This window comes from Maylandia zebra, linkage group LG8, assembly GCF_041146795.1.
Source record: "Maylandia zebra isolate NMK-2024a linkage group LG8, Mzebra_GT3a, whole genome shotgun sequence".
NCBI classification, from domain to species: domain Eukaryota; kingdom Metazoa; phylum Chordata; class Actinopteri; order Cichliformes; family Cichlidae; genus Maylandia; species Maylandia zebra.
In genome coordinates, this window is record NC_135174.1 from 7,467,070 (window position 1) to 7,491,377 (window position 24,308).

General features: G+C 40.2%; 1 protein-coding gene across 2 annotated transcripts in view; it reads left to right on the forward strand.

Annotated features, from left to right (window-relative positions):
* The window catches only part of rab26 (RAB26, member RAS oncogene family), a 114,110-nt gene that overhangs the window by 30,509 nt on the left and 59,293 nt on the right, over nt 1–24,308 (forward strand). For both annotated transcript variants that reach the window (XM_024803516.2, XM_076887246.1), the window contains exon 3: nt 19,032–19,073. In XM_024803516.2, coding sequence (XP_024659284.1) covers nt 19,032–19,073 — 42 coding nt within the window. The remainder of the gene's footprint in view (nt 1–19,031; nt 19,074–24,308) is intronic.

The window sequence follows — 24,308 nt, forward strand, 5'->3', positions numbered from 1 at the left end:
GTTGCTCATAGGGGGTCATTTGACTGTTGGGTTTTTCCTCTGTATGAATTATTGTAGGGTCTGCCTTACAATATAAAGCACCTTGAGGCGACTGTTGTTGTGATTTTGTGCTATATAAATAAAATTGAACTGAAATTACTCTCTGCATTTAATCATTCACTCAGTGAAGTAGTGGACAGCCAATCCAGTGCCCGGGAGCAGTGTGAAATAATCACTCTAACTAATGTCAAAAACTATTCATATTTTTTCCCTAACAAAGGTCATGTTTTCTTTTGTCCCCAAAAGATTTAAGGTTGGGGTTAGGGTTGCTACCACCACCATATTATCTTTCTGAAATCAGATGTCATGAGCACTGGGCGAATCTGGCTTTGAAACTGAGGGACACTGCTCTATATTATTGGATAACTACTTGCCAATCAGGAGGCATACTGGGGTCTAACCTCCTTTTTCACTCTAATAAGGAGCGTAATTTACAAAATGAACTTGATATTGCAGCCACAGATCACTTTTTTTTTTTTTTACCCAAAAGGCTTTTTTAAATCATGGTGGCGATGAAAAACAATACAGGTTTAAGGAACTGACCTGGAAGGTATTCATCTTGGAGTCTATGGTTAGATCCAAGTCTTTAGTCAAGCTGTAACTACATAAATGCAAACATAGTGACTAGCTGTTGAAATTAACCATGAATATTGGTGGGCCATGTTTCTTTATGACTGTGTTATATAGCATATCACATTGTCATAGGTAATTTATATACCATACTGTCTTTGTAAATATATAAATAAAAATCTCATTACTGAATGCACAATATTTATATTTGTAATTACAAAGGTTCACATTGAACAAGTTTAATTGAGTTAATTAAGGAAGTTCACATTAAAGTTTTAATGCAGTTCACTAAGTTTCATCATCGTATTAGCTCAAATGCATCTACAATATTATGTTTGTAGATGCATTTCAGTCAAGTCAACAACATGTGTGTTCTGGCCAGTCTAAACCAGCAATTCCTAAAGGCCAGGGGTGCCCAACTCCAGCCCGAAGGGCCGGTGTCCTGCAGGTTTTACATGTGTCCTTGATCCAGCACAGCTGATTTAAATACTTGACTTAAATGGCTAAATTACCTCCTCAACATGTCTTAAGTTCTCCAGAGGCCTGGTAATGAACTAATCATTTGATTCAGGTGTGCTGACCCAGGGTGACATCAAAACCCTGCAGGACAGCGGCCCTTGAGGCCTGGAGTTGGACACCCCTGCTATAGTCATGATATATAGAATGAAAATCGTAGGGCACTGCTTGATAAGGCCAGCAATGTTGTGGGGATGGAGCTGGACTCCCTCAAGGTGGTGTCGGAGAGGCGGATGCTGTCCAAGATAAAGACAATGTTGGATAACACCTCCCACCCACTCCATGACATGTTGGTCAGTCACAGGAGCTCGTTCAGTGAGAGACTGAGATTACCGAAAAGCACCACTGAACGACACAGGAAATCATTCCTGCCTGTGGCCATCTCCCTGTACAACGCATCCACTTAACACACTGTTTGCTGCTACAGCTACACATGTTTCTTTTCCAAATATTTATTTATAAGTGACTTATGTATGTATGTATGTATGTATGTATATATATGTATATATTGTACTATTCTTAGTTAGCGTATTGTCTGTCTTGTCTTAATGTTGGTTTAAAATGGAGCACTGTAACAAAAAATAATTTCCCCCAGGGATCAATAAAGTATTCTGATTCTGATTCTGATTCTGATAACAATTTAAAAAAGTGTAACAGCTAACTGTAAAGCCGTAAAGGTCCTTGATTATAAGAAAAACTTACATTATGAATTCCTAATGCATCTATGAGAACTGATTTATGTGAGAACAAAGACATGGAAAAAATGTTTTTGCCACTTTGTGTTTATCATAATCAATGCAATGGAGGCCTTTAAGACACACCTGTAGTATCAGTTTAGATGTTTTTACTGCAGTGATGAGGGAGTCCTTTTTTAAAAGTTTTGGAAAAACAGAGTTAGGACAATGTTTAAGATATCTCCTGGGAATGAAAGAGAAGACCGGCACAGGCCTCGCCTTAAAGTGGACGAGTCAGACTTGCTGTGCTTGGCTGCCCACTAATCTAAATCTTTTCTGAGATTTGTGACAAGAAGTCAAGGAGAACGAGATAGAGCTCCCATGGACCCGAAGCTATCCAAACCTAAGCCAGACTTCTCAGAAGCAGAGAAATATATTTCATATTAGCTGTGGCTAGCCTACACAGGGAAGATCCTGAATGGATTACAGTAAGAGAAGGATAAAGAAAAAAGGAAAGTCTCATCTTGAGACATAGCTGTTTCAAAAATGAGCACAAGGTTCAACAGTAATTGTCAGGTGAAGCTGCACAGAAATCACATAGGTCATGACAGAGCAGTACCTGGGGGAGCAGGAATCTAAACGAAGTGGGAAGAAGGAAGAAAGGAACCTGAGCATGGATATTTGCTATTAAGGAAAGGGAAAGTGTGGGTTGGGAGGCTTTACGAAAAGATGTATTAAAAATTTCACTTGGGGAAAGAAGGAGATGGATAGAGAAGAAAAGAGGAAGTTGAGAGACAGAGCCGCAGAGGATGACAAATCCAGGATAAGCTGGTTTTGCAAGGTGCTGGGTGGAAGCCATCCTGTGCCAAACTGCTGCAACATAAGTGAAAAGGAAGAGGGAAAGTGGAGAATATGTCTTTTAAAGCAAGCTAACGAATTTAGCTCCACTTACTGTGATCTACTGTTACAAGTCTTGATGTGCATTTACCTGAGATTAGTGCATCATTACTGCAAGCAGACCAAAGTTAGTGCAGTAAATCAATCTTTATCCAGTTCTTACATGGTATGTTGTACATCAGTCTGCACTAGAAAACAGCTATTTGTTTATATGAGTATAAACCAATTTGACTTGTTTGACTTATATTGACTTATGATATTTGTAATTATTGTCATGGCGTAGCAGCGCCAAATCACAACATCAGCGGCCTCAGGGCGCTTTATATTGTAAGGTAAGGATCCTACAATAATACAGAGAAAACAAGAGAAACCCCAACAATCAGATTATCATGAGCAAGCACTTGGTGACAGTGGGAAGGAAAAAGCCCCTTTTAACAGGAAGAAACCTCCAGCAGACGTAGGCTCGGGCAGGGACAAAAAACACATTGTGAAGAAAAGAGTTATAGATGAATAATACCTGATTCTAAAATGCAATATGTGTGTATAAACACACAGAGAATGAAAAGAGGTGAGTAAAAAAGAAACACTCATGGAAGCCCCCAGCAGCCTAGGCCAACGGTCCCCAACCCCCGTGTGAAATTTATGGTTTTCAGGATTTTTATCCATTTTTATCGTTATTTTTTTATCGTTAACTCGGTTTCCCTGAGTCTTTTCCCGTGTGTTATGAATAAATCTTCTCTTTATTTTGGTAGTAGTACTGGTTTTATTTTGTATTTATCCGCGACACCTTAAAATATTGTCGGACATAAACCGGTCCATGGCGCACAAAAGGTTGGGACCGCTGGGTTAGGCTATTGCAGTGAAACCAAGGGGGAATTCGTGGTCACCAGCTCTAACTATATCTTTACTTTTAAGGTTAGGCTGAAAACTTTACTTTTTAAAAAGCATAGTGTCTCCTAAATCCAGCCTGAGAGCTGGTGCCTAGAAGCTGAAAGCTCTGTCTGCCCTGAACCATAAAATAAACTTGAAAATTCAAATTGCCTGGCAAATCCATTTAAGGAAAAAAAAAAAAAAATCATAGTTTTGGTGGTGAATTCTCAGAACCACAAAAAAAAGAAAAGAAAAAGAAAGAAAGAAACCACAAAAAACGTATGTACTGAATCAAATATGAGACAGTAGATCTTAAGGAGTTAAATATATAAGCCAGCGGTCTAAGAGCAAAGTGCTCTACTGGTGTGGAGAAACGTGGTCTTAAATCTCTGCCTGTCAAAGGTGGCAAAATGTCACTGCAACCCACCCAACAGGGGTTTAATTTCTCTGTAAACTAACAACCAAATGGCGCAAAGCCAATATGGAGACATCTCATTTCTGCATTGTAGCTGACATAAGTAAAGAAGCTGAACTGCAACATTAGTTACCAACACTTATCCCGTCCAGTTTTAGGACTCACACTCTAACAGTCCTTTTAAATAGGGTGACACTGTTTGGAGAGTCTTTTGGTTGTCATGAGCTGCAGAGGTTTTTGATTCAGACTTAGTCTAGATAATGCCCCAGGCACAAACATCCCAGCAACCCAAAAATATCTCAGCAGCACAGAAGCAAAGTGTAAAAGGCTTGTCGGCTGTTACACACAGTGATACATAATGTTCTAGTTAATTATAAACCAGAAAACAAATACGCACGCATCTGTGTTTGAATGCTCGTGGCAGGGCGCTCCAAGTGTTTTAGGCACAATGCATTTGTCTACATGGTGAGAGTTAGACCGAGTTAGGGAGTGCGATTAGAAACACAGCAGAGCAGCAGGGTATGTTAGACGTTTCTGAAGTCGACTGGAAGAAAGTGAGAGAAATGTATGACTTTCTTCTCCTAATCAATTAGCAGGCTGATTTTATGTCGTATTTGCAACATTAACCGAGTCCAGAGTGAATGTGTGAACATTTCAAATCATTTTGAAGCTGGAAAAGAAGCGGTGGGAGAAAAAAAGGTAAAGGGAAGATAGATTTCTTTATGAATTCCGGTATAACAAAGAGGCATCCAGTTTAAGAGAACAGTTTCCTCTATGGGAGTCTCTTCCCAATCAAAATCAGCCGAGCATATTATGATGATTAAGGTGTGCGAGACGAGTGATTTCATTTTGCTCTCATCACTGTTAAAGGTCCTTCATTAGGCATATTTTCTATGCAGACTTTGTCAGGACCAATTTCTCTGACAGCAGAGCAAAGTCGGTGTTCATGCTACAGTGCTTTATTTGAACCCAAGGCCAGTGAAAGGAAATGACTTTCTTTTATTTCTGAACTTTTGATTTCAGTAACTGCTACAGACTACATCTGTCTTTGTCAAATACCTGCCTACAGTAGTTTCTGTATTCATCTCTCGCAGAGGCACTTTGGATTTTATTTTCCCCTAATTTTTCATACCTTTCGCTTGTTTCCTACCTGAAAACTTGAAGAGCCTAATTAAGTCTCATTATGTCTGCGCTAATTAGGCAGTGGGCTGCTGAGACACGTGTGTTTGTTTTAGGAGCTCGTGGGAGCTTACCTGCTTTTTCGCAGTTTACCTCCTGACAGCGAGGCAGAAGCTGAGAAAATGAACAGCAGCTGAAAGCCAAATGCAGACGGTTTTGTTTACGTCTGTCAAGTTTGTCTGATCTGCTGCTTTTTGCCAGATAAGCACCTGCTTTTCTACTCTAAATATCAATTTGGCAGGTCAATGTTCAAGCCTTTCAAAAAAGTGCTATAAAGTGAGTTGAGTCAATACAGCTGTCTGTTAGCTGTGTCATACCTTGCTGACACTTTCTGCCATTATGAGTGAGGATTTGTATGCTTCAGGAATTCAATCTGTGCTGAACATGTTTACAGATTCTAAAGGTCAGGATTCATTTTGATAATCACTTTGCTGCTAACTGAATTCATCTTACAGAAATGTTCATTATATTTTTATTAAATAATAAATTAATGAATGATTATAATTTGAAATAACTGTTGCAACTGTAATTTGTTTTATATTGGATAGTGAGTGATATTTTTATAGTCCACGTTGCATGGAGGCATTAGTATTCCTCCTCACAGCTTTTGAGGAAAGCTTCATCTGCTACCACAAAATATCTTTCCATTTACGCTGTGATAACAAAACTGCTGGGTGGCACTCTGAGATGAATGCTTTTTAAAAGAATGAAAAGAAACATTAATGAATTGCCTTACAGCTGGTGGGAGGTACTTGGGGTTGATGGTGGGCGAAGAAAGCTGGAGCACTGTCTCACAGCAGAAACTGGAATTTGCATTCCAAATTCAGTTTGTCGTTAACTCCAGGCAACAATAACAATTTGACCCCCTCCAATTCTCTACTTATAGCCCCCCAGAATATCCAGCTTGCTCAGAATGATCCTGAAAACAGACATCCTGTGGTAAAACAGTTTTAACTGTCTCGCATGCTTTTATTTTAAAAATGTTTTACATGAAGACTGCGGTACTCAGTCTCAGTCTTATAAAGTTACTCTCAGTGTCTCAGTGCTATAGATGACATATGCTAACACATGTAGCAATCATGTTGCTTCATTTTGAGGGTAAACCTAGTAAGGAATGTTAGGGAACAGTGTTGAGAAGGTCATGGAAACATGCTAGCTTGTGTTGGTGCAATGTTTATACTGTATTCAGTGATGTTTCCAGGGAGTAAAGATTTACTATATTGAAGCAAATATCTCTTTATACTAGAAACCCATTAATGTACTTTTTACAATCTTCTGGACTTGCATGAAGAAAATGTTCAATAAATCAAGTTGTGTGAATAATGTGGTTCACTGTAAAATTGTAGCACTACGTCTTAACAGGAGACGTCACTGCTGTTATTTTTGCAGCATTTATTTTTTTGGATCAAGCTTGATTTTGTGATTTTTCCACCCATGCAAATAAACATCTGTCCAATCAGATCACTGAATTTGGCAAAAAATGCGCCTAGGCTCATTGTGCAGCGCTACCGTCACAGCAGCCGCAAGCCGATAGCAAAACTGGACTCAAACGCAGAGAACCACAACAGAGACGGCAAGTATGTTTTACAGGGTTTATTTAAGAAAACAGAATAATTCGTAGCACAGCGTTACTAGAGCAGGGCATGGGTGGTGTGGAAACTTTGAGCTAATACCGACGTGAGCTCATTGACAAACTGGCAGCATGGATCTTAAATCCTCAACCTGATTACCCAGAATCAGCTTCAGGTTTGCAGGACTGCACGTGTTAACCTCTTCGACATTTCAATGGCTGTGAACAAAGAGAAACTTGTAAATAACTCATGAAAGAATAAAGTTATGTTGAAACCAAGCACACGATTGTTTTTCTTGTGACATTACCAATAAGTTTGATGTGTCACATGGCCCTCCTCCTATTGAAAAAAACAAAAGTTGTATCCAAGATGGCCGACTTCTAAATGGCCACCATGCTCACCACCTATCTTGAGGAGTTTGCCCCCTCACATATACTAATGTATATATATATATATATATATATATATATATACACGTTACACATCCAGTTCGCATAAGGAAAATTTGGAATCTTGCACCTGTGCCATATTGTCTTTAGAAAGCACCGGATACAAAAGAGTTTGGATAAAACTGTTAAGTATGAGTAACACAGACTATAGTCAATGTGGGCTAACATTGTTGTACATTTATTTTGGTGTGAACGCTATTCATGGGGCTAAATGATTTCATCAGGGTATACACGCATCACATATTTTTAACCTGCAGCTTTTGTTATTGTTTTTCTCTAATCTTAAACTCAAATCTCACTACTGTTTTTTTTTTTTTTTTGGAAACCAAAGGAGTACATTGTTGAAATAAATAAAAGGAACCACTGAGCTGTTTTATTTAGTTCGTCATTTTACGCACAAAAGAACACAGTTTGCACCACTGGGCATGAATTGTATTTTTTATTATAGCTTTGATTTGGTTTTACATGAAGGTACAGACTGAATGTGCTGCAACTCTTTGCTGGTAGCCGGAGTGTTTTTGGCGTGGAATAAGTGTTTGTGTTGATTAGTCCATGAGTGGTTTGAGCTTTTCTTTTCTTCAAGTGGGAGACTTCATGGGAGTTCTAATTACTCAAATATATTCAAAACAGGGACTGGTCAGGCAGACAGGTTGATTGACAGGTAGCTCAGGGGTGCTGTTGAATATTAATGCTTATTTGTCAGTAGCTCAGGATTGTGTGTAGGTGTTTGATTCCTAGTCTGCGTATGCATGTGTGAAATGTCGTTTCGTGTTTGTGTCTGTCAACTGTTTTTTGTCTTTGTATGTTTATATCTGTTCCGTATAGGTAGCTGCTGTTTAACATACATGCCAGTCTTTCAGACTTGCTGTTGGTTAATATGCATATATTCTTTGTGCATGAGTTTGTGTGGCACCATGTGGGTGTCTACACTGCAGAGTACTCTGAAAATGTGTCAGCCTGTCAAAGCTCATTCCAAAATGTGTCACTTTCTTTCTGCCATACATATCAGTTACACCTTAGAAAGTATCACCTCAGACCTTTTTTGGCGTCAGCTTCTAACAAATCACGTATCTGTGGCCGTCTACATGGAGAGAAATTTGCAATCAACTTACATGTGCAATCTGCCTGTTCTATAGGGTAATAACCCCAAATACCACCAGCTAGCAGCCAGTTGTGCTGATTGATAAAGACTTATTCAGACTGCTTGCAAGAGTCTGTATTTAGACAGCAAATTAGACAGCAATTATTTGAAAACCTTCAACAATCTGTGATTGTAGTCTGTCCAAGTCAAACTGCAACTGTTTGCAGAAAGGTTGCCTCATATCAGGTGACTTGTGCAACTGTGCATCACCCTCAAACGCTGAGCAACAATTTACTCAACACAAGTTTCAAAAGGTTGCAGAATATAGAAGAAAATGCAATGCAGTCACCAAACAGTCACCAATTTATTTGTTTATTTTATTTTATTCTTTAGATTTTTTGTAAAATGGTACATTTGCAAATTCATTTGACAACAACAATAATTGTATTTACCATTACACGCTGCACCCAAGATGGCACAAAAGACAAAATCTCCAATGCTTTCTAAAGAGAGAAATGAAGTTTCTTAAAATCTTCACTCTAAAAGGAAATTTCAATTTTTTTTATTACACTTCATTTTCTCTTCGCAAGATGTCATAAAGATAATCGGTGATATAATCGTATTATATATTATATATTGTGTCTTATATTGTTGAATAGTTTTATATTAAGTAAAACTACATACAGTTGCACAAGTATTCGGCCGCCTTGAACTTTTCCACATTTTGTCACATTACAGCCACAAACATGAATCAATTTTATTGGAATTCCACGTGAAAGACCAACACAAAGTGGTGTACACGTGAGAAGTGGAACGAAAATCATACATGATTCCAAACATTTTTTACAAATAAATAACTGCAAAGTGGGGTGTGCGTAATTATTCAGCTCGCTGAGTCAATACTTTGTAGAACCACCTTTTGCTGCAATTACAGCTGCCAGTCTTTTAGGGTCTGTCGCTACCAGCTTTGCACATCTAGAGACTGAAATCTTTGCCCATTCTTCTTTGCAAAACAGCTCCAGCTCAGTCAGATTAGATGGACAGCGTTTGTGAACAGCAGTGTTCAGATCTTGCCACAGATTCTCGATTGGATTTAGATCTGGACTTTGACTGGGCCGTTCTAACACATGGATATGTTTTGTTTTAAACTACTCCATTGTTGCCCTGGCTTTATGTTTAGGGTCGTTGTCCTGCTGGAAGGTGAACCTCCGCCCCAGTCTCAAGTCTTTTGCAGACTCCAAGAGGTTTTCTTCCAAGATCGCCCTGTATTTGGCTCCATCCATCTTCCCATCAACTCTGACCAGCTTCCCTGTCCCTGCTGAAGAGAAGCACCCCCAGAGCATGATGCTGCCACCACCATATCTGACAGTGGGGACGGTGTGTTCAGAGTGATGTGCAGTGTTAGTTTTCCACACAGAGCGTTTTGCATTTTGGGCAAAAAGTTCCATTTTGGTCTCATCTGACCAGAGCACCATCTTCTACATGTTTGCTGTGTCCCCCACATGGCTTGTGGCAAACTGCAAACGGGACTTCTTCTGGTTATCTGTTAACAATGGCTTTCTTCTTGCCACTCTTGCATAAAGGCCAACTTTGTGCAGTGCACGACTAATAGTTGTCCTATGGACAGATTCCCCCACCTGAGCTGTAGATCTCTGCAGCTCGTCCTGAGTCACCATGGGCCTCTTGACTGCATTTCTGATCAGCGCTCTCCTTGTTCGGCCTGTGAGTTTAGGTGGACGGCCTTGTCTTGGTAGGTTTACAGTTGTGCCATACTCCTTCCATTTCTGAATGATCGCTTGAACAGTGCTCCGTGGGATGTTCAAGGCTCGGGAAATCTTTTTGTAGCCTAAGCCTGCTTTAAATTTCTCACTAACTTTATCCCTGATCTGTCTGGTGTGTTCTTTGGACTTCATGGTGTTGTTGCTCCCAATATTGTCTTAGACAACCTCTGAGGCCGTCACAGGGCAGCTGTACTTGTACTGACATTAGATTACACACAGGTGTACTCTTTGCAGTTATTTATTTGTAAAAAATGTTTGGAATCATGTATGATTTTCGTTCCACTTCTTATGTTTACACCACTTTGTGTTGGTCTTTCACGTGGAATTCCAATAAAATTGATTCATATTTGTGGCTGTAATGTGACAAAATGTGGGAAAGTTCAAGGGGGCCGAATACTTTTGCAAGCCACTGTACATACATGAGTTGAAAGACAACCTTATATTGAAATTGTCTCTGTTAACACGGTGTAGCAAGGTCTGGCTGGAGGACCTATTAAGTTCCCCAATGGCAAGGTGTCTGTCCTCTTTCACAATTCACAATCCATTTTAATTGCTGCTTCGCTTAGAATACATGTTGATTACTTAATTCACCCAAACTGCACTTGACAGAAAAACTCCCTTTTAACATGAAGAAACCTGCAGCAGAACCAGGCTCAGGGAGGGGCAGCTATCTGCTGCGACTGATTGGAGTGATATTTCCTAGAACAAATTAATAATTAATTTTTAATTAAAATACTAAGCTCTTGTAACCAGAATTGGCTGAGCATTATGTTTTACAATGTGAATACTCTGAACAAATTTGATGAAAATGGATAGCTTAGTACAGTGGTGTCGAACTTTAGGCCTCAAGAGCTGCTGTCCTGCAGGTTTTAGATCTCACTGTGGGTCAACACAACTGAATCAAATGATTAGTTCATTTCCAGGCCTCTGTAGAACTTCAAGACATGTTGTTTTCCAACACAGCCATTTAAATCAGCTGTGTTGGATCATGGACACATCTAAAACCTGCAGGACACCGGCCCTTGAGGACTGGAGTTGGACACCCCTGGCTTAGTAGAACCAGCAGTGGAAGGCTGGTTGACTGGAATGTTGACTTCCTCATTGCTGTGCTTTATTGCAGTACTTAGGTATACATCTGGGTTTTGGATACTGCGTAATGCTGTGCGCCTTTTTTAATGGTAACAGGAAGGCTGCTGAGAGACCAGTTCTGTCCCACAACTAATTTCCCCTTGTGGGACAATAAAGAAATTGAATTTTATGTCATTGCAAGCATTATGTATCTGGTTTGCTGCGGTTGGAATACTGTTTCAAACTCAAATTCTTCTTCTGTCTTAAATATCCAATGCTGTTTGCTGATCTTTTCTTGTATGAAACAGTGGTTGGTATCGGTCATTTCCATATTTCCAGGATAGAGTGCCTCATAACGTGCTCCATAGCTACCCGGCCCAGAGATCAATTATCAGTTACTTCATTAAATGAAATGCACACTTTTCCCCTAACACCTGGTGGTTATCAGGGGTAACTGATGCGTGAATAGAGCTTTACCAGCTGATTTCATAGCAACTGCAGGAACCTTCAGCAACCTGTTAAGGGGATACACATCTTTCCCTTGCAACCAGCCTGTGTGACTGAGGGCAATGAGCCACCACATGTAGCCGACAATGCCCGGCCACATGTGGCGAGAGTACGCAGGCAGTTCCTGGAGGATAAAGGAATTGATGCTATTGACTGCCCCTACTTTTACCTATCCTAAGTTCAATAGAGCACTTCTAGGACAGTATGTTTCAATCCACCTGATGCCACCAGGTTCAGCCTCAGATAGTCCAGGAACTTAGTGATGCCCTGGTCCAGATCTGAGGGGAGATCCCCCAGGACACAATTTGTCATTGTCAGACATGCAGGTGGGGCCATACAAACTCAAAAGTACCTTTTTGAGTTGCTGAAATGAAATTTTGTCAAAATGCACTAGCTAGCCGCATTTTTTTTTTTCATTTTGATTTTTGGGATGTCTTTGAATTTAGCATTGTGTGGGGTGATAATTTTAATTCCCATCAAACAATATGGCATCCTTTTAATTTTGTGTTATGAGAAAAAAAGTATGTAGTGAAAAGCCTACATTTACAAGTTACTTCTAAATGGCGGATGTCCTGGATTTCAGATTTTGTATCAGAAGCACTCTGCAGGTTTGCTCTGCGGACTGGTTCACAGTTATATAAACACCCAGCCTACACACAGTGCTGCTAACATCTTTACTCCTTTAAAGTAAAAAAAAAAAATCATTAGTAACACTGTGAGTCACATTCCTACTTCAGTCCCTGCGATCAGAGAGTAACACAGACATTTCATTCGTGGCTTTTTGTATAAAATAAAAACAAACAAACAACTCTACATAGCGCTTACTGGTTACTCATAATTGCTGAAAACGCTGTAACATCTGCTCCTGGACGGGTGAATAGTGAACTTTCCCTTGGCGGTGCAGAAGCAGCAAATGAACTTGTCTTTGCTATCTGTCATTTTTACTGAAGTACTGTTTGGCAATGCAATGTGGCAATGTTATTGATTATTACTACTAGTAATGGATTAAAAATTAAACACTGAAAATTCTGAAACCCATTGAACCGCACCATAACTCTTGAATTTAAAGGTGTTTTTGCATTTATTTATATGTTTTATTGGTCCGTGCCACTGGGTCTAATTTTTTTCTTTTCAGTTCCCCTCTCTTATTTACCAAGAGACCCTCGCGTTGGGTATTTCCTCCTTTCTGTACTCAGGAAGCTCATGTGTGCGTTTACAGACATCGACTATTGCAAATAGATATAAGTTTAAAGCAGTGTTGCTCCTTCAGCTTGTAGAAGCCATAGGTGCTCAGCTATAAAGTCACCCTTTAACTACTGCGTCTCTTAAGTTGTTGATTAGTTATATTTTAAAATTGTACCCATTACTTTTGAAGAACTCCTTGGTTTAGGTCCATGGTGCACATCATGCGCTCAGATCCAGGTTGGATCCAGTTCAGGTCCCAATTCAAAGCTGTTAATATGCTTTCAGAATCAGGCTCCTTAAAGATCTGGATCTATAACTGGCAGACTAGCTTACAAACACTGAGGTAGCACTGAGAATTAAGACCTTAATTTTTAAAAATCTAATAGTTATCAGGGTGGATATCTGTTCACCTAGGTGGTGGAATTAAGTGTAAAAGTAGTTCAACAAACATAATGTTTATAGCAAACTTAGATTAGATTTGTTAGTTTATTGAAAACAAAACCAGGGTGTAGAGAAATTTATGGGATCATTTTGTTGTCTTCTTTAATCTGAGAATAAAACAATTTCATATTAAACATAGGAACTAAGAAACCGAAATAGTACAGTGAGATAAGGTGGGTTGTATGTACCAGTCATGGTGGGCAGTCTTAGAGTTTTCTTAGCTTTGAATTGGGTCAAATTGTTCTTTAAAGTTAAAGTCGGTTTTTCTACATTTGCATTATTTGTTATCAAATTGAGCCTCTGGTTTACTCATCATAATCCATATTTGATAATGTTCTGTCTCTGGAGGTCAGTGTCTATTTTGGCAGATAGAGTGAAAAACCTCTGTTCTGTAAATACGTGACAGGTGATGTCTATTCTGGATTGAATTTGAGCTGAAAATATATTAATGGAGATGTTGCCACTTGACATCTTGATAAACGTAATGACTTTATTATTATTGTCAGCCCCAAGTTTTATATTTTCTTTGGCTAAAGCATAATGTTCATTTTATTATGATCGACATTAGAGTCTAAAGGTATGATAAAGTTTGGTAAACGACTCTTGGCCCGTCAGCTTTTCAAAAAAAACGATAGCAGAGGTGAAACGTCGCCTGGTGACACTGCAGTCGCTATTAACTCGTCTTTTATCTGGAGTCTGTGGGCTAGGATAAACACAGAAGGACTCGTAAAGTCTTTGATACGTGCTAAGGTGAGTGTTACACTTTTAATTGTCGGCCAGACTCGACATTGAATGTCAGTCAGTGATGGACAGCACCAGATTGTTATCATTGGTGATTGATAGCTGTTCTCAACAGTGGACATATTGAGCCTGTCAGATAGTTACATGGACATATTGAGTTGTTTTTTGAGTATTGCAGTGTGAGTTCCTGTATCCCAGCCCTGTTGCTAAAAAGTATTCATGTTCTAGTTTTTGACCTTTGGTCATGACCATATAGTGTTTTGGTGGTGGGGAATCTAAGCATCTGCCTTTGCACCACTAAGTCAGTGTTGGGATCTAAAACAGATTTGCAATAAGTTGTGGTAAGTTCAGTAAAAATGAACTGAACTGTAAGAAGGGTTTTAAAGCAAAACACCACACAGATGGGTGTGAGTTTGTCTAACAACTGGAAAGTTAATGTAGCAATTTTTTTTTTTTTTTAAATCTCGTGCAGTCCTTTTCTTTGGGTTCTTCTATAGCTCAGCTGGCCATCTGCTAATTGGAATGTTGGTGGTTCAATCCCTTGATTCTCCATTCTGCATGCCAGAATATAAACCCCAAGTTGGTGTTGGGGTGTGAATGCGTGTGAATATTCGATAGAAAGCACTTAGGTGAAAAAGTGCTTATGTGAATGTGTATGAAAGCACCTTGAGTGCTCAAGTAAAGTAGAACCAGTCCGTTTACAATTTACCATGACAACGTAACCAGTAGTAATACAGCTTTCATGTCCCAAAATAATCCACCAGGAATATGCACGAACACGTGATTCCTGCTAGATGCTAGCTCTATTTCGGCTTATAGAAAAACTGAACAGGTTATGCCCCATATGTCAATACTACTCTGATGGCTTTGGTTTTAGTTTTGAGTGATCTAAAAACCTCTACCCACATTTCGGACAGGAAGTGATGTTACCTTTGTAACAAAACACTCAAATATCATTGTGCTTATTTGCAGCCACTGACAATGAATTAGATCAGTTATTAGTTACAAGCTGCTATATTTTGCTAGAACAACTCAGCACTGGAAGAAGCTTCTGTGTGCATAAACAGTTCTGCATTCCATAACCTCACTGTTTGCTTCCAGAGGCTGCCCTTGAGCAACTATTCTTTCCAGCCATAAATGCCCTTTAATGCAGTCAAAATGAGGCGTAGGAGCTAGTAAGTGGTTTCCATTTGTAAAGTAAACTAACTCCAACTCACAATATCCCATGTAATATGGATGAAATGCATTAAGAATGAGGGGAAGAATACTGTTAGTGAATGGGTCAATTGCTCAAGGCTTCAAACCCCAAAACACAGTTTCTGTGTCTACAGTTTAACTGCAAAGCAGAGATCAGTATGCAAATTAAAAGTTAGTTATGCAACATTAAGTAGAGTGACCAAATATTTATGCATTATTTGCTCTTGTAATTAGCTTATATTCATTTATGCACCGTGGATGCGACTGCCTACACACATGCCAGCCTGTGATTTGTGGCTCTCAGACGAATTCACTAATCAGCTTTGACCTACTCAGAAAATATTAGGTTCTATTAGGAGCCTTGATTTTGTGTGTGTTACTTAGGTATATGCTTTAACTTATGAAACCACTGGCCCTCTTGTATTTTGCAGCTTTCTTTCCTTAAAAATCAGTTTCCTTGCTGTCTGATGTGGCAGTCTGCCCACAGTTGTTAGTTGTGATTGAGAGTCAGGAGATGCCACCTCAGTGAAAAGGGCTTTTTCATCCGCAGGTGGAAAGCAATCATAACTTCAATTTTTCAGCAGCTAAAAGTGGAGCAGCAGATCACACAATTCAGCAGTTCCTTTCTTGTTTCACTTGTGACTCAAAAGATTCCCCTTTAGGTCTCTGACTGTGATTCTGATGTTGTTTTTTTCACTTTTGGTCAAACTAACCTGTTCAATTTTTTCATTTTTCTTAGAGTGGTCCTGGCTGCTGAAAGCAAAAAGCTAGGTTGTCCTTTGTGCCTCCTGCTCATGTGTTGGCTCTTAAACATTCACACACATCCATCCATCAAAATGGAAATGGAAAGGTCAACAGATTTACAGTACATGCCACAACCTGTGGGTTTGCAGAACCCTTAGAAAAAGTTTCTATTTCTATGCTGAAGGGCAGGCTTGCAGAAATATTCAGTTAAATTTTTGCATCATACTCATATTTTTTGACATAGTTCTTTGTGTGGTTGTTGTTTTTGTTAATGTCCTTTTGCAAATATCGATTATACAGTAAAAAAGTGAGACATTTCCTTTTAAAAAGTCTTAATTATTTTTGACAAGTCTTTGATTTCAGACTGGGGTTAATCAGGCTTCTTATTTTTTTCTGCTATCAACATTTGTTTGAAATAAGATCTGCTGTTTATCAGCTGTAGATAGCTAACTAGTTAACAACCTACAGTTTAGCTACCCACAAGTACATAACTAGGCAACACGAGGTGGTTAGAAATTCAGTTTATGATAAGCGAGCTATTCAGTTAGCTGCTAGTGGCTAGCTAGCTAGCTTGCTACATAGGCTAGCTAGTTTGGAATTGGACAAAGACTTATAAAACATGTATAGGTTCACCTCTTCGTGTTTTAAAACTTTAATAGAAAAATTATCTGTGCAATGATAAACATGAACAGCTGTGGTTAAGAACTGTATATCATGTACTATATCTTTACATTGTGTATCCTTTTTTTTTATAATACTGCATTGTTTTCCTTCTGTTGACTGTTTAATGTTGAGTTTTTGGAAACTGAACTTGAGGGGCTCTGAAGACACTTATTTATCATTCATAACTCAGCAAAACCCTAATTCACACACCAATCTATCATCTATATTAATCTAAATTGAAATTGAATACAAATTATCATACTATATTTCGTAAGACTTTAAACTAAATAGATATATGGTTATTTTTAAAAATGCAGGTTTCACCATGGACTCACTGCTGGAGACTACTACATACAATACATACTATAAAATCATTGAACATATTTTTGTAGAAGGTCTAGAAGGTCTATAGAAATTTTTATCTGTTTACAGCCACTGGTATACAGCTTCCAGCTGATTCTTTAAGTGTTAGTAAGCCTGCTTTCTGCAGTAAATTGGCATCTTTCTGTGGGTAACCATGACTTGACCTGCAACTTACAACAGTTTCTGAGAAGGTGCTATTTTTATTATGAAATGTGATAAGGTACAGATGACTCAATCAAAAATAAATATGCAAAATATGAAAGCTGAATGTTGTTGCACTTTTGCAGGGACACATTTGCTCTAAGAATAGGCACCTTTGTACACTGAAATATAGAATGACTAAGTTATAGAAGAGACAGAGAAGAGTTTGTGAAAGACCTCACACAACAATGTATTGACTAAGCTTTTTCAAGAAATGTACAACTGCACTGTTTTGTAGATTGTTTTTAAAGGTCCAGACGTTGCTTCTTCCAGTGTTTCAGCAGTGTAGATTAAGCCGTCGCAAGAGCCAAAATAATTATTTTCTCAAGAAGACAGTTAGAATCCCAGAGTTCGGCATTGAGCCAAAAATAGGTCGTTTGCAAAGATTTGAAACTTCTTGTTCAGACATATTGATTGTCTTACATCAGTCCATAAGTGCCAGACCTATGGAACATAAAATTAGACCGGAGGCTTTGGTTTTATTCACATCTCCAGCAAGGTTTTAGATTGGATGTATTTAGAAATCTGGAGTATCTGAAGCATCTTCGTCATATTTTCATTTGAGCAAAACTGCCACTTATTTCCTGGTACATATTAGTAGTGTTATTTAAAGACGAACTTTAGTAGGCAGGATATGTTTCTACAGGCATGTCTGGTTTCCAATATTGACCTTGAGCAAGCCAATAAACATCATTAATTCAGCCCATTTTTGCTCCTGAGTTTATTTCCCTTGTGACAACTCTACGAACTAGAAAGAACTCAAAGTTTTTATACCCATCATCTTTCCTTTCAGAAAGCACTTGTTTTTGTTGGATTTTTGTTTTTGCTACAAAGCAACTGATACTGCTTATCCAGCTGCAGAACTCTTGGTGGTTTCACCCCACAGAGAGCACAAAGCATGCCACAGAATACCAAATTATTTGGGCTCATCAACAAAGGAATAGTTTATGGAGTCCCTGTACCCTCAGCGTTTGGGTGTAGGGCAAGCAACTGCCAAGACTAGAGCGAAGGAGAACAACATCAAAGCTCATGTGTTGCAGCGACATCCCATCAAGTACAAAGTGGACGGTGATGTGTCAAAGATCATATTTGCACTGGGGTGGCAAGACATTATAAAAATGCAGAGCAAAACAGGTTTTTAAGGGGTTTGAACCAAGTGGAAATTGGCTTCCCTGATGTATTTTTTTTTTTTACCTGTATCTGCTTGAAAGAGTGGAAACGGTTGCTGAGATTCCTGTTGTGTCCCAACCAAAGAGGTGTGTGCATTGCCAGTATTATCACACTCCCTGCATTGATGGAAAAGTTCCCTGTTTACACTAAAAGAACTGCAGAACATAATGCAGGAGTGGCTGTCATCACTGACCATTAACACTTTCCGCATAACGTGACATGGCAGAAGTACTGAGACGCCTTCGAATGTGTGTTTGCGTATGTGCTTTGACAGTCGTCATGCAGGTAAATGATGCAACTCCCTGAAACAAAAGGCTTCATCATAACAAAAGGTGTACATGCATAGAGCTATAGATAGTACAGTGTGCTGGCAATATCACAGTGATAAAAGAGAGCCTTACGGCAGAGGCCAAGCCCTTATTACAACAACTGTGGTCACAATAAGCCGACTGTAATACATCAGCCTCTGCATGCATAGCTTGTCTTACTTTCTAAGCTCTTCTTCTGGGAATCAAACAAATTCCTTCAGCAGTACCTGAAAGCATCATTTAGTCTCACTCTGATGCCTCTGTATTCTTTTTCTATGCGCTTGTAGCAAAAGTTCTTATCACTGTTTGACTTTTTTCCCCTTTCTCTTGTTACCTGGCTTTCTGGCTTTCTGTCTACAGCTGTGTTTTAGCATTTATCATTTTTCTCTTTTGTCTTTCAGAATAAAGTTATGACCATTGATGCTGTGAAGGTCAAACTGCAGGTAAGAATCCTAATCCACAATATCTGTCTTTAAAACGATAAAATCTTCTTTTTCTTCCCCCATTCCTGTCCAAACGTACGTGTGGGTCATTTTTTTAATAATAAATCTCCAGCAACTATTATCCATGGTGTAAAATACGTCTCCCATACATCTTCATTTCCTGCTGTGGGAGGGGCAAAAAGTGCAAATGATGACTTAATGGGGCCTTAGTTAATCTCTATCAGTCAATTAGCCTGCCGTTCTGCCTGACTGAAGACACAAGAGGGAATTGCAGACTTTCCATCAGATTATCAAGCCTGGAAGTTATCAACAAAAGACACAGACAGGCAGAGAGACCAATGACTCTTGGCCGTTCCAAAACCGCATTAGCTACTGTCTGATGGTTTTTTGCACCTCAATTACACAATGCTAACGCTCTCTCTCTTTATCTTTCTCATCTTTAATCCATCCACGTCCATCCATCTGTCTGTCTGTCAGATGGCATATTTCAGGTGATACTTCATGAATTAGTTTAATGAAACTTTACGTATCTTTAGACTAATTACATTATAGCATAAGTGGAAATGTGACTGCTGAGTTTAAGCTGCACTATTACCAAAATGTTTATGGCAGTAAAAAAAAATCAAGTCATTCAGTCAAATCTTTAAAACTTTTCAAAAATCCTGTAATATTGTTTTATGGTTGAGTCACACACGGGTAAAAACAGGATGATAGCCTCCATGAAACTAAGAAAAGTTGCTGGTTATCCATTAACTGCTCTGAATGTTTTTGCATTGGTAGCTTGGTAGTTGCACCAACTGGTCGCCCACAGGTTTAATGTGTAAGACCACAAACCTCGGGAAAAGTGTTTTTGATTGTAAGATGATTGCACAGGTTGCCTAACTGGGACTGACTGCAATCGCTCTCACACAGACTTACAAAGATTTGCAACTAATGTTTGATTTATAAATGCAGACAGATTGCCAGCATGTTGCAATTAGTCTGAGTCAGTCTGTGCTGATAAGCAATAACTGTACAACTTTCAAGCTCATTTAATATTAACATTGGGTCTTGTAGGTACAAGAACTCAATTATCCTTACACGTGTATAGCAGAAAGCAGTAAAACATCCACTTCTGACTCGCTGTAGACTACTTTCATTATAACGCACTCACCTATGATAAAACATCCTTATCTGCACTAGGATGTTTTATCATAGGAGTCATTTTAGCATATTCGGTTCTACTTTGGCTCATGTTCTTGATTTGACATGTCTCCGATGATGACTGGATCACCTGTAGAGACATATCTAAAATGTTTGATCTATATTAGTTGGTTTTTCTCATTAGTTAAAATTGACTGAATGGAGTAAATGGAATTGAAAAGATTAAAATGAAGGGAGAGGAAAATTAAAGAAGTATAAAGGTGAGAGCAAAACCAATTAATCACATGCTGGAGATTCATTCAAGAAAGTCCAAGCTGTTTTGGTGAGTGATAACACAAGTTACAACAGCAGGTACCAGAAAAGGAGAAATATGGGATAATATTAAAGAGTGAAGGCCGTTAATGATTTCTTCAGTACAAGGCAAGAATGGTAATGTTCAGAGGAGTTAAATTTGATAAACAGCATCCTCTATAAAACTTGAGTCAGTGGACTGTGACTATGTTACGTTCAGTAGAAACCTGAATATACAGGGCATCTGCATCTTTACTTGTTCCACATTCTGTTTTGTTACAGCCTTAGTCCAAAATAGATTACATTCATTTTAAATTCTTACAAATGTATTAAAAATAAAAACCAAAAATGTAATGTGTATATAAGATCCTGTTTCCACTGATCGTGTGTCGGATGTCTCTTCAACTCAAAAATTAAATATGCAAGAAGTTCAACCAAACGTTTTTCACTTCGTCATTATGAGGTGTGTGTAGAATTTTTCTAGTGCAAAATAAATTTAATACATTAACAAAAGGCTGGAGCTTAGAAAGGACTGGATTTCCTGTGAAACTTTGATTAGGCTACTCTAAAACCTTCATTTTATTTGTCTGAGCCATTTAGACTTGCTGGTGTGTTTTGGGTAATTGTTCTGCTGCATAACCCAAATGTGTTTGAGCTTAAGGACACAAATGAATGGCCAGACATTCTCATGGAAGATATTCTGCAAACTTTCCAAAACTTTTGTCTCATCAGTTCACAGAATATTTTCACATCTTGGGAATCATGAAGAGTTTTTTTGTCAAATGCGAGAAGAGAATTTGTTCTTTTTGGTCATTCGTAATTGTGTCCTTCTCTTCCACAGATGCCATTTTTTCCTAGTCTGTTTTTTATTGTTTTACGACAGCGAGACCTGGAGGGGCGTGATTGGGAAGAACGGCCCCCCTGATCTGAACCTGAGCGGTGCTTTGTTATTGGACTTCTGTGCAAATCACAATTTGGCCATAACGAACACCTTGTTCGAACATAAGAGTGTCCATAAGTGCACGTGGCACGAGGATACTCTAGGCCGCAGGTCGATGATCGATTTTGTAATCATATCACCAGACCTGCGACCATATGTTCTGGACACTCGGGTAAAGAGAGGGGCTGAGCTGTCACCTGATCACCACCTGGTAGTGAGTTGGATCAGGTGGCGGGGGAGGACGCTGGACAGACCTGGTGCACCTAAATGCATAGTGAGGGTGTGCTGGGAATGCCTAGCGGAGGCCCTAGTCCGTGAGATCTTCAACACACACCTCCGGCAGAGTTTCAACAGCATTCCAAGGGAGACTGGGGACATTGAGTCTGAATGGACCATGTTCAGCATCTCCATTGCCGAAGCTGCTGCATTGAGCTGCAGCCGCAAGCCGGTTGGTGACTGTCGTGGTGGTAATCCCCGAACCAAATGGTGGACATCAGAGGTGAAGGGAGCCACCAGGCTGAAGAAGGAGTCCTATCGGACTTGGTTAGCCTGTGGGACTTCGGAGGCAGCTGATAGGTATCGACAGGCCAAGCGGAATGTGGCTCGGGCAGTGGCTGAAGCAAAAACTCGGGTGTGGGAGTAGTTCGGAGAGGCCATGGAAAAAGACTTTCGGACTGCCCCGAAGAGATTCTGGCAAACCGTCAGGCATCTCAGGAGGGGAAAGCGGTGCTCTACCTGCACTGTGTATAGTGCTGGCGGAGCGCCGCTGACTTCGACTGAGAAAATTGTCAGGCGGTGGAAGGAATACTTCGAGGACCTCCTTAATCCCACTGACACGTCTTCTGAGGAGGACGCAGAGTCTGGGGATGAGGGTGATGACCCGACCTCTGGTCACTGAGGCAGTGTGAAATGCACTTCACACACGCACAGTTGTTTGTCGCCAGATGCCACGTTTATTTCTAGTTTTCATTTATCATGATAGTCCACAGTCTGACAGCTCCGGTCTCAGCTGATTTCTAGCCTCTCCTCCGCTCCTCTCCCATTTCACTATAAAAGGGGAAGGAAACCATCATTAGTTCAAACGCCATCAGCTGTTCTCACCTGCGTCTCCAGCACCGCCCCGTTGAGCTCACTGCACCACTCCTCCCCTGCAGTCGCGCCCGGGACCACACCTCCGCCACAGGCAGTTAAACAACTCCTTGGTGGCAGAGCCCCTGGTGTGGATGAGGTCCGCCCCGAGTTCCTGAAGGCTCTGGACGTTGTAGGGCTGTCCTGGTTGACACGCCTCTACAATGTTGCGTGGAGATCAGGGGCAGTATCCCCGGACTGGCAGACCGGGGTGGTGGTCCCCATCTTTAAGAAGGGGGACCGGAGGGTGTGTTCCAACTACAGGGGGATCACACTTCTCAGCCTCCCTGGGAAACTATCCCTATACAACCATTGCAAGCGCTTGGTTCGCATTGCCGGCAATAAGTCGGACTCGTTCCTGGTGGGTGATGGGCTCCGCCCTTTGTCACCGATTCTGTTCATAATTTTAATGGACAGGATTTCTAGGCGCAGCCAAGTGGTGGAGGGCTTTCACTTCGGTAGCCTCAGAATCTCATCTCTGCTTTTCACGGACGATGTGGTTCTGTTGGCTTCATCGGGTGAAGGCCTCCAGCTCGCACTGGAACAGTTCGCGGCCGAGTGTGAAGCAGCGGGAATGAGGATCAGCACCTCCAAATCTGAGGCCATGGTTCTCAGCCGGAAAAGGGTGGAGTGCCCACTCCGGGTCGGGGATGAGTTCCTGCCCCAAGTGGAGGAGTTCAAGTATCTCGGGGTCTTGTTCGCGAGTGATGGGAGAAGGGAGCCGGAGATCGACAGACGGATTGGTGCTGCGGCCGCAGTGAGGCGGACACTGCACCGGTCCGTCGTGGTGAAGAGGGAGCTGAGTGTAAAAGCGAAGCTCTCAATTTACCGGTCAAACCGCTCCCTACCCTATATATACAGGGAGTGCAGAATTATTAGGCAAGTTGTATTTTTGAGGAATAATGTTATTATTGAACAACAACCATGTTCTCAATGAACCCAAAAAACTCATTAATATCAAAGCTGAATGTTTTTGGAAGTAGTTTTTAGTTTGTTTTTAGTTTTAGCTATTTTAGGGGGATATCTGTGTGTGCAGGTGACTATTACTGTGCATAATTATTAGGCAACTTAACAAAAAACAAATATATACCCATTTCAATTATTGATTTTTACCAGTGAAACCAATATAACATTTCTGACATTCAAAAACAAAACAAAAACAAATCAGTGACCAATATAGCCACCTTTCTTTGCAAGGACACTCAAAAGCCTGCCATCCATGGATTCTGTCAGTGTTTTGATCTGTTCACCATCAACATTGCGTGCAGCAGCAACCACAGCCTCCCAGACACTGTTCAGAGAGGCGTACTGTTTTCCCTCCTTGTAAATCTCACATTTGATGATGGACCACAGGTTCTCAATGGGGTTCAGATCAGGTGAACAAGGAGGCCATGTCATTAGTTTTTCTTCTTTTATACCCTTTCTTGCCAGCCACGCTGTGGAGTACTTGGACGCGTGTGATGGAGCATTGTCCTGCATGAAAATCGTGTTTTTCTTGAAGGATGCAGACTTCTTCCTGTACCACTGCTTGAAGAAGGTGTCTTCCAGAAACTGGCAGTAGGACTGGGAGTTGAGCTTGACTCCATCCTCAACCCGAAAAGGCCCCACAAGCTCATCTTTGATGATACCAGCCCAAACCAGTACTCCACCTCCACCTTGCTGGCGTCTGAGTCGGACTGGAGCTCTCTGCCCTTTACCAATCCAGCCACGGGCCCATCCATCTGGCCCATCAA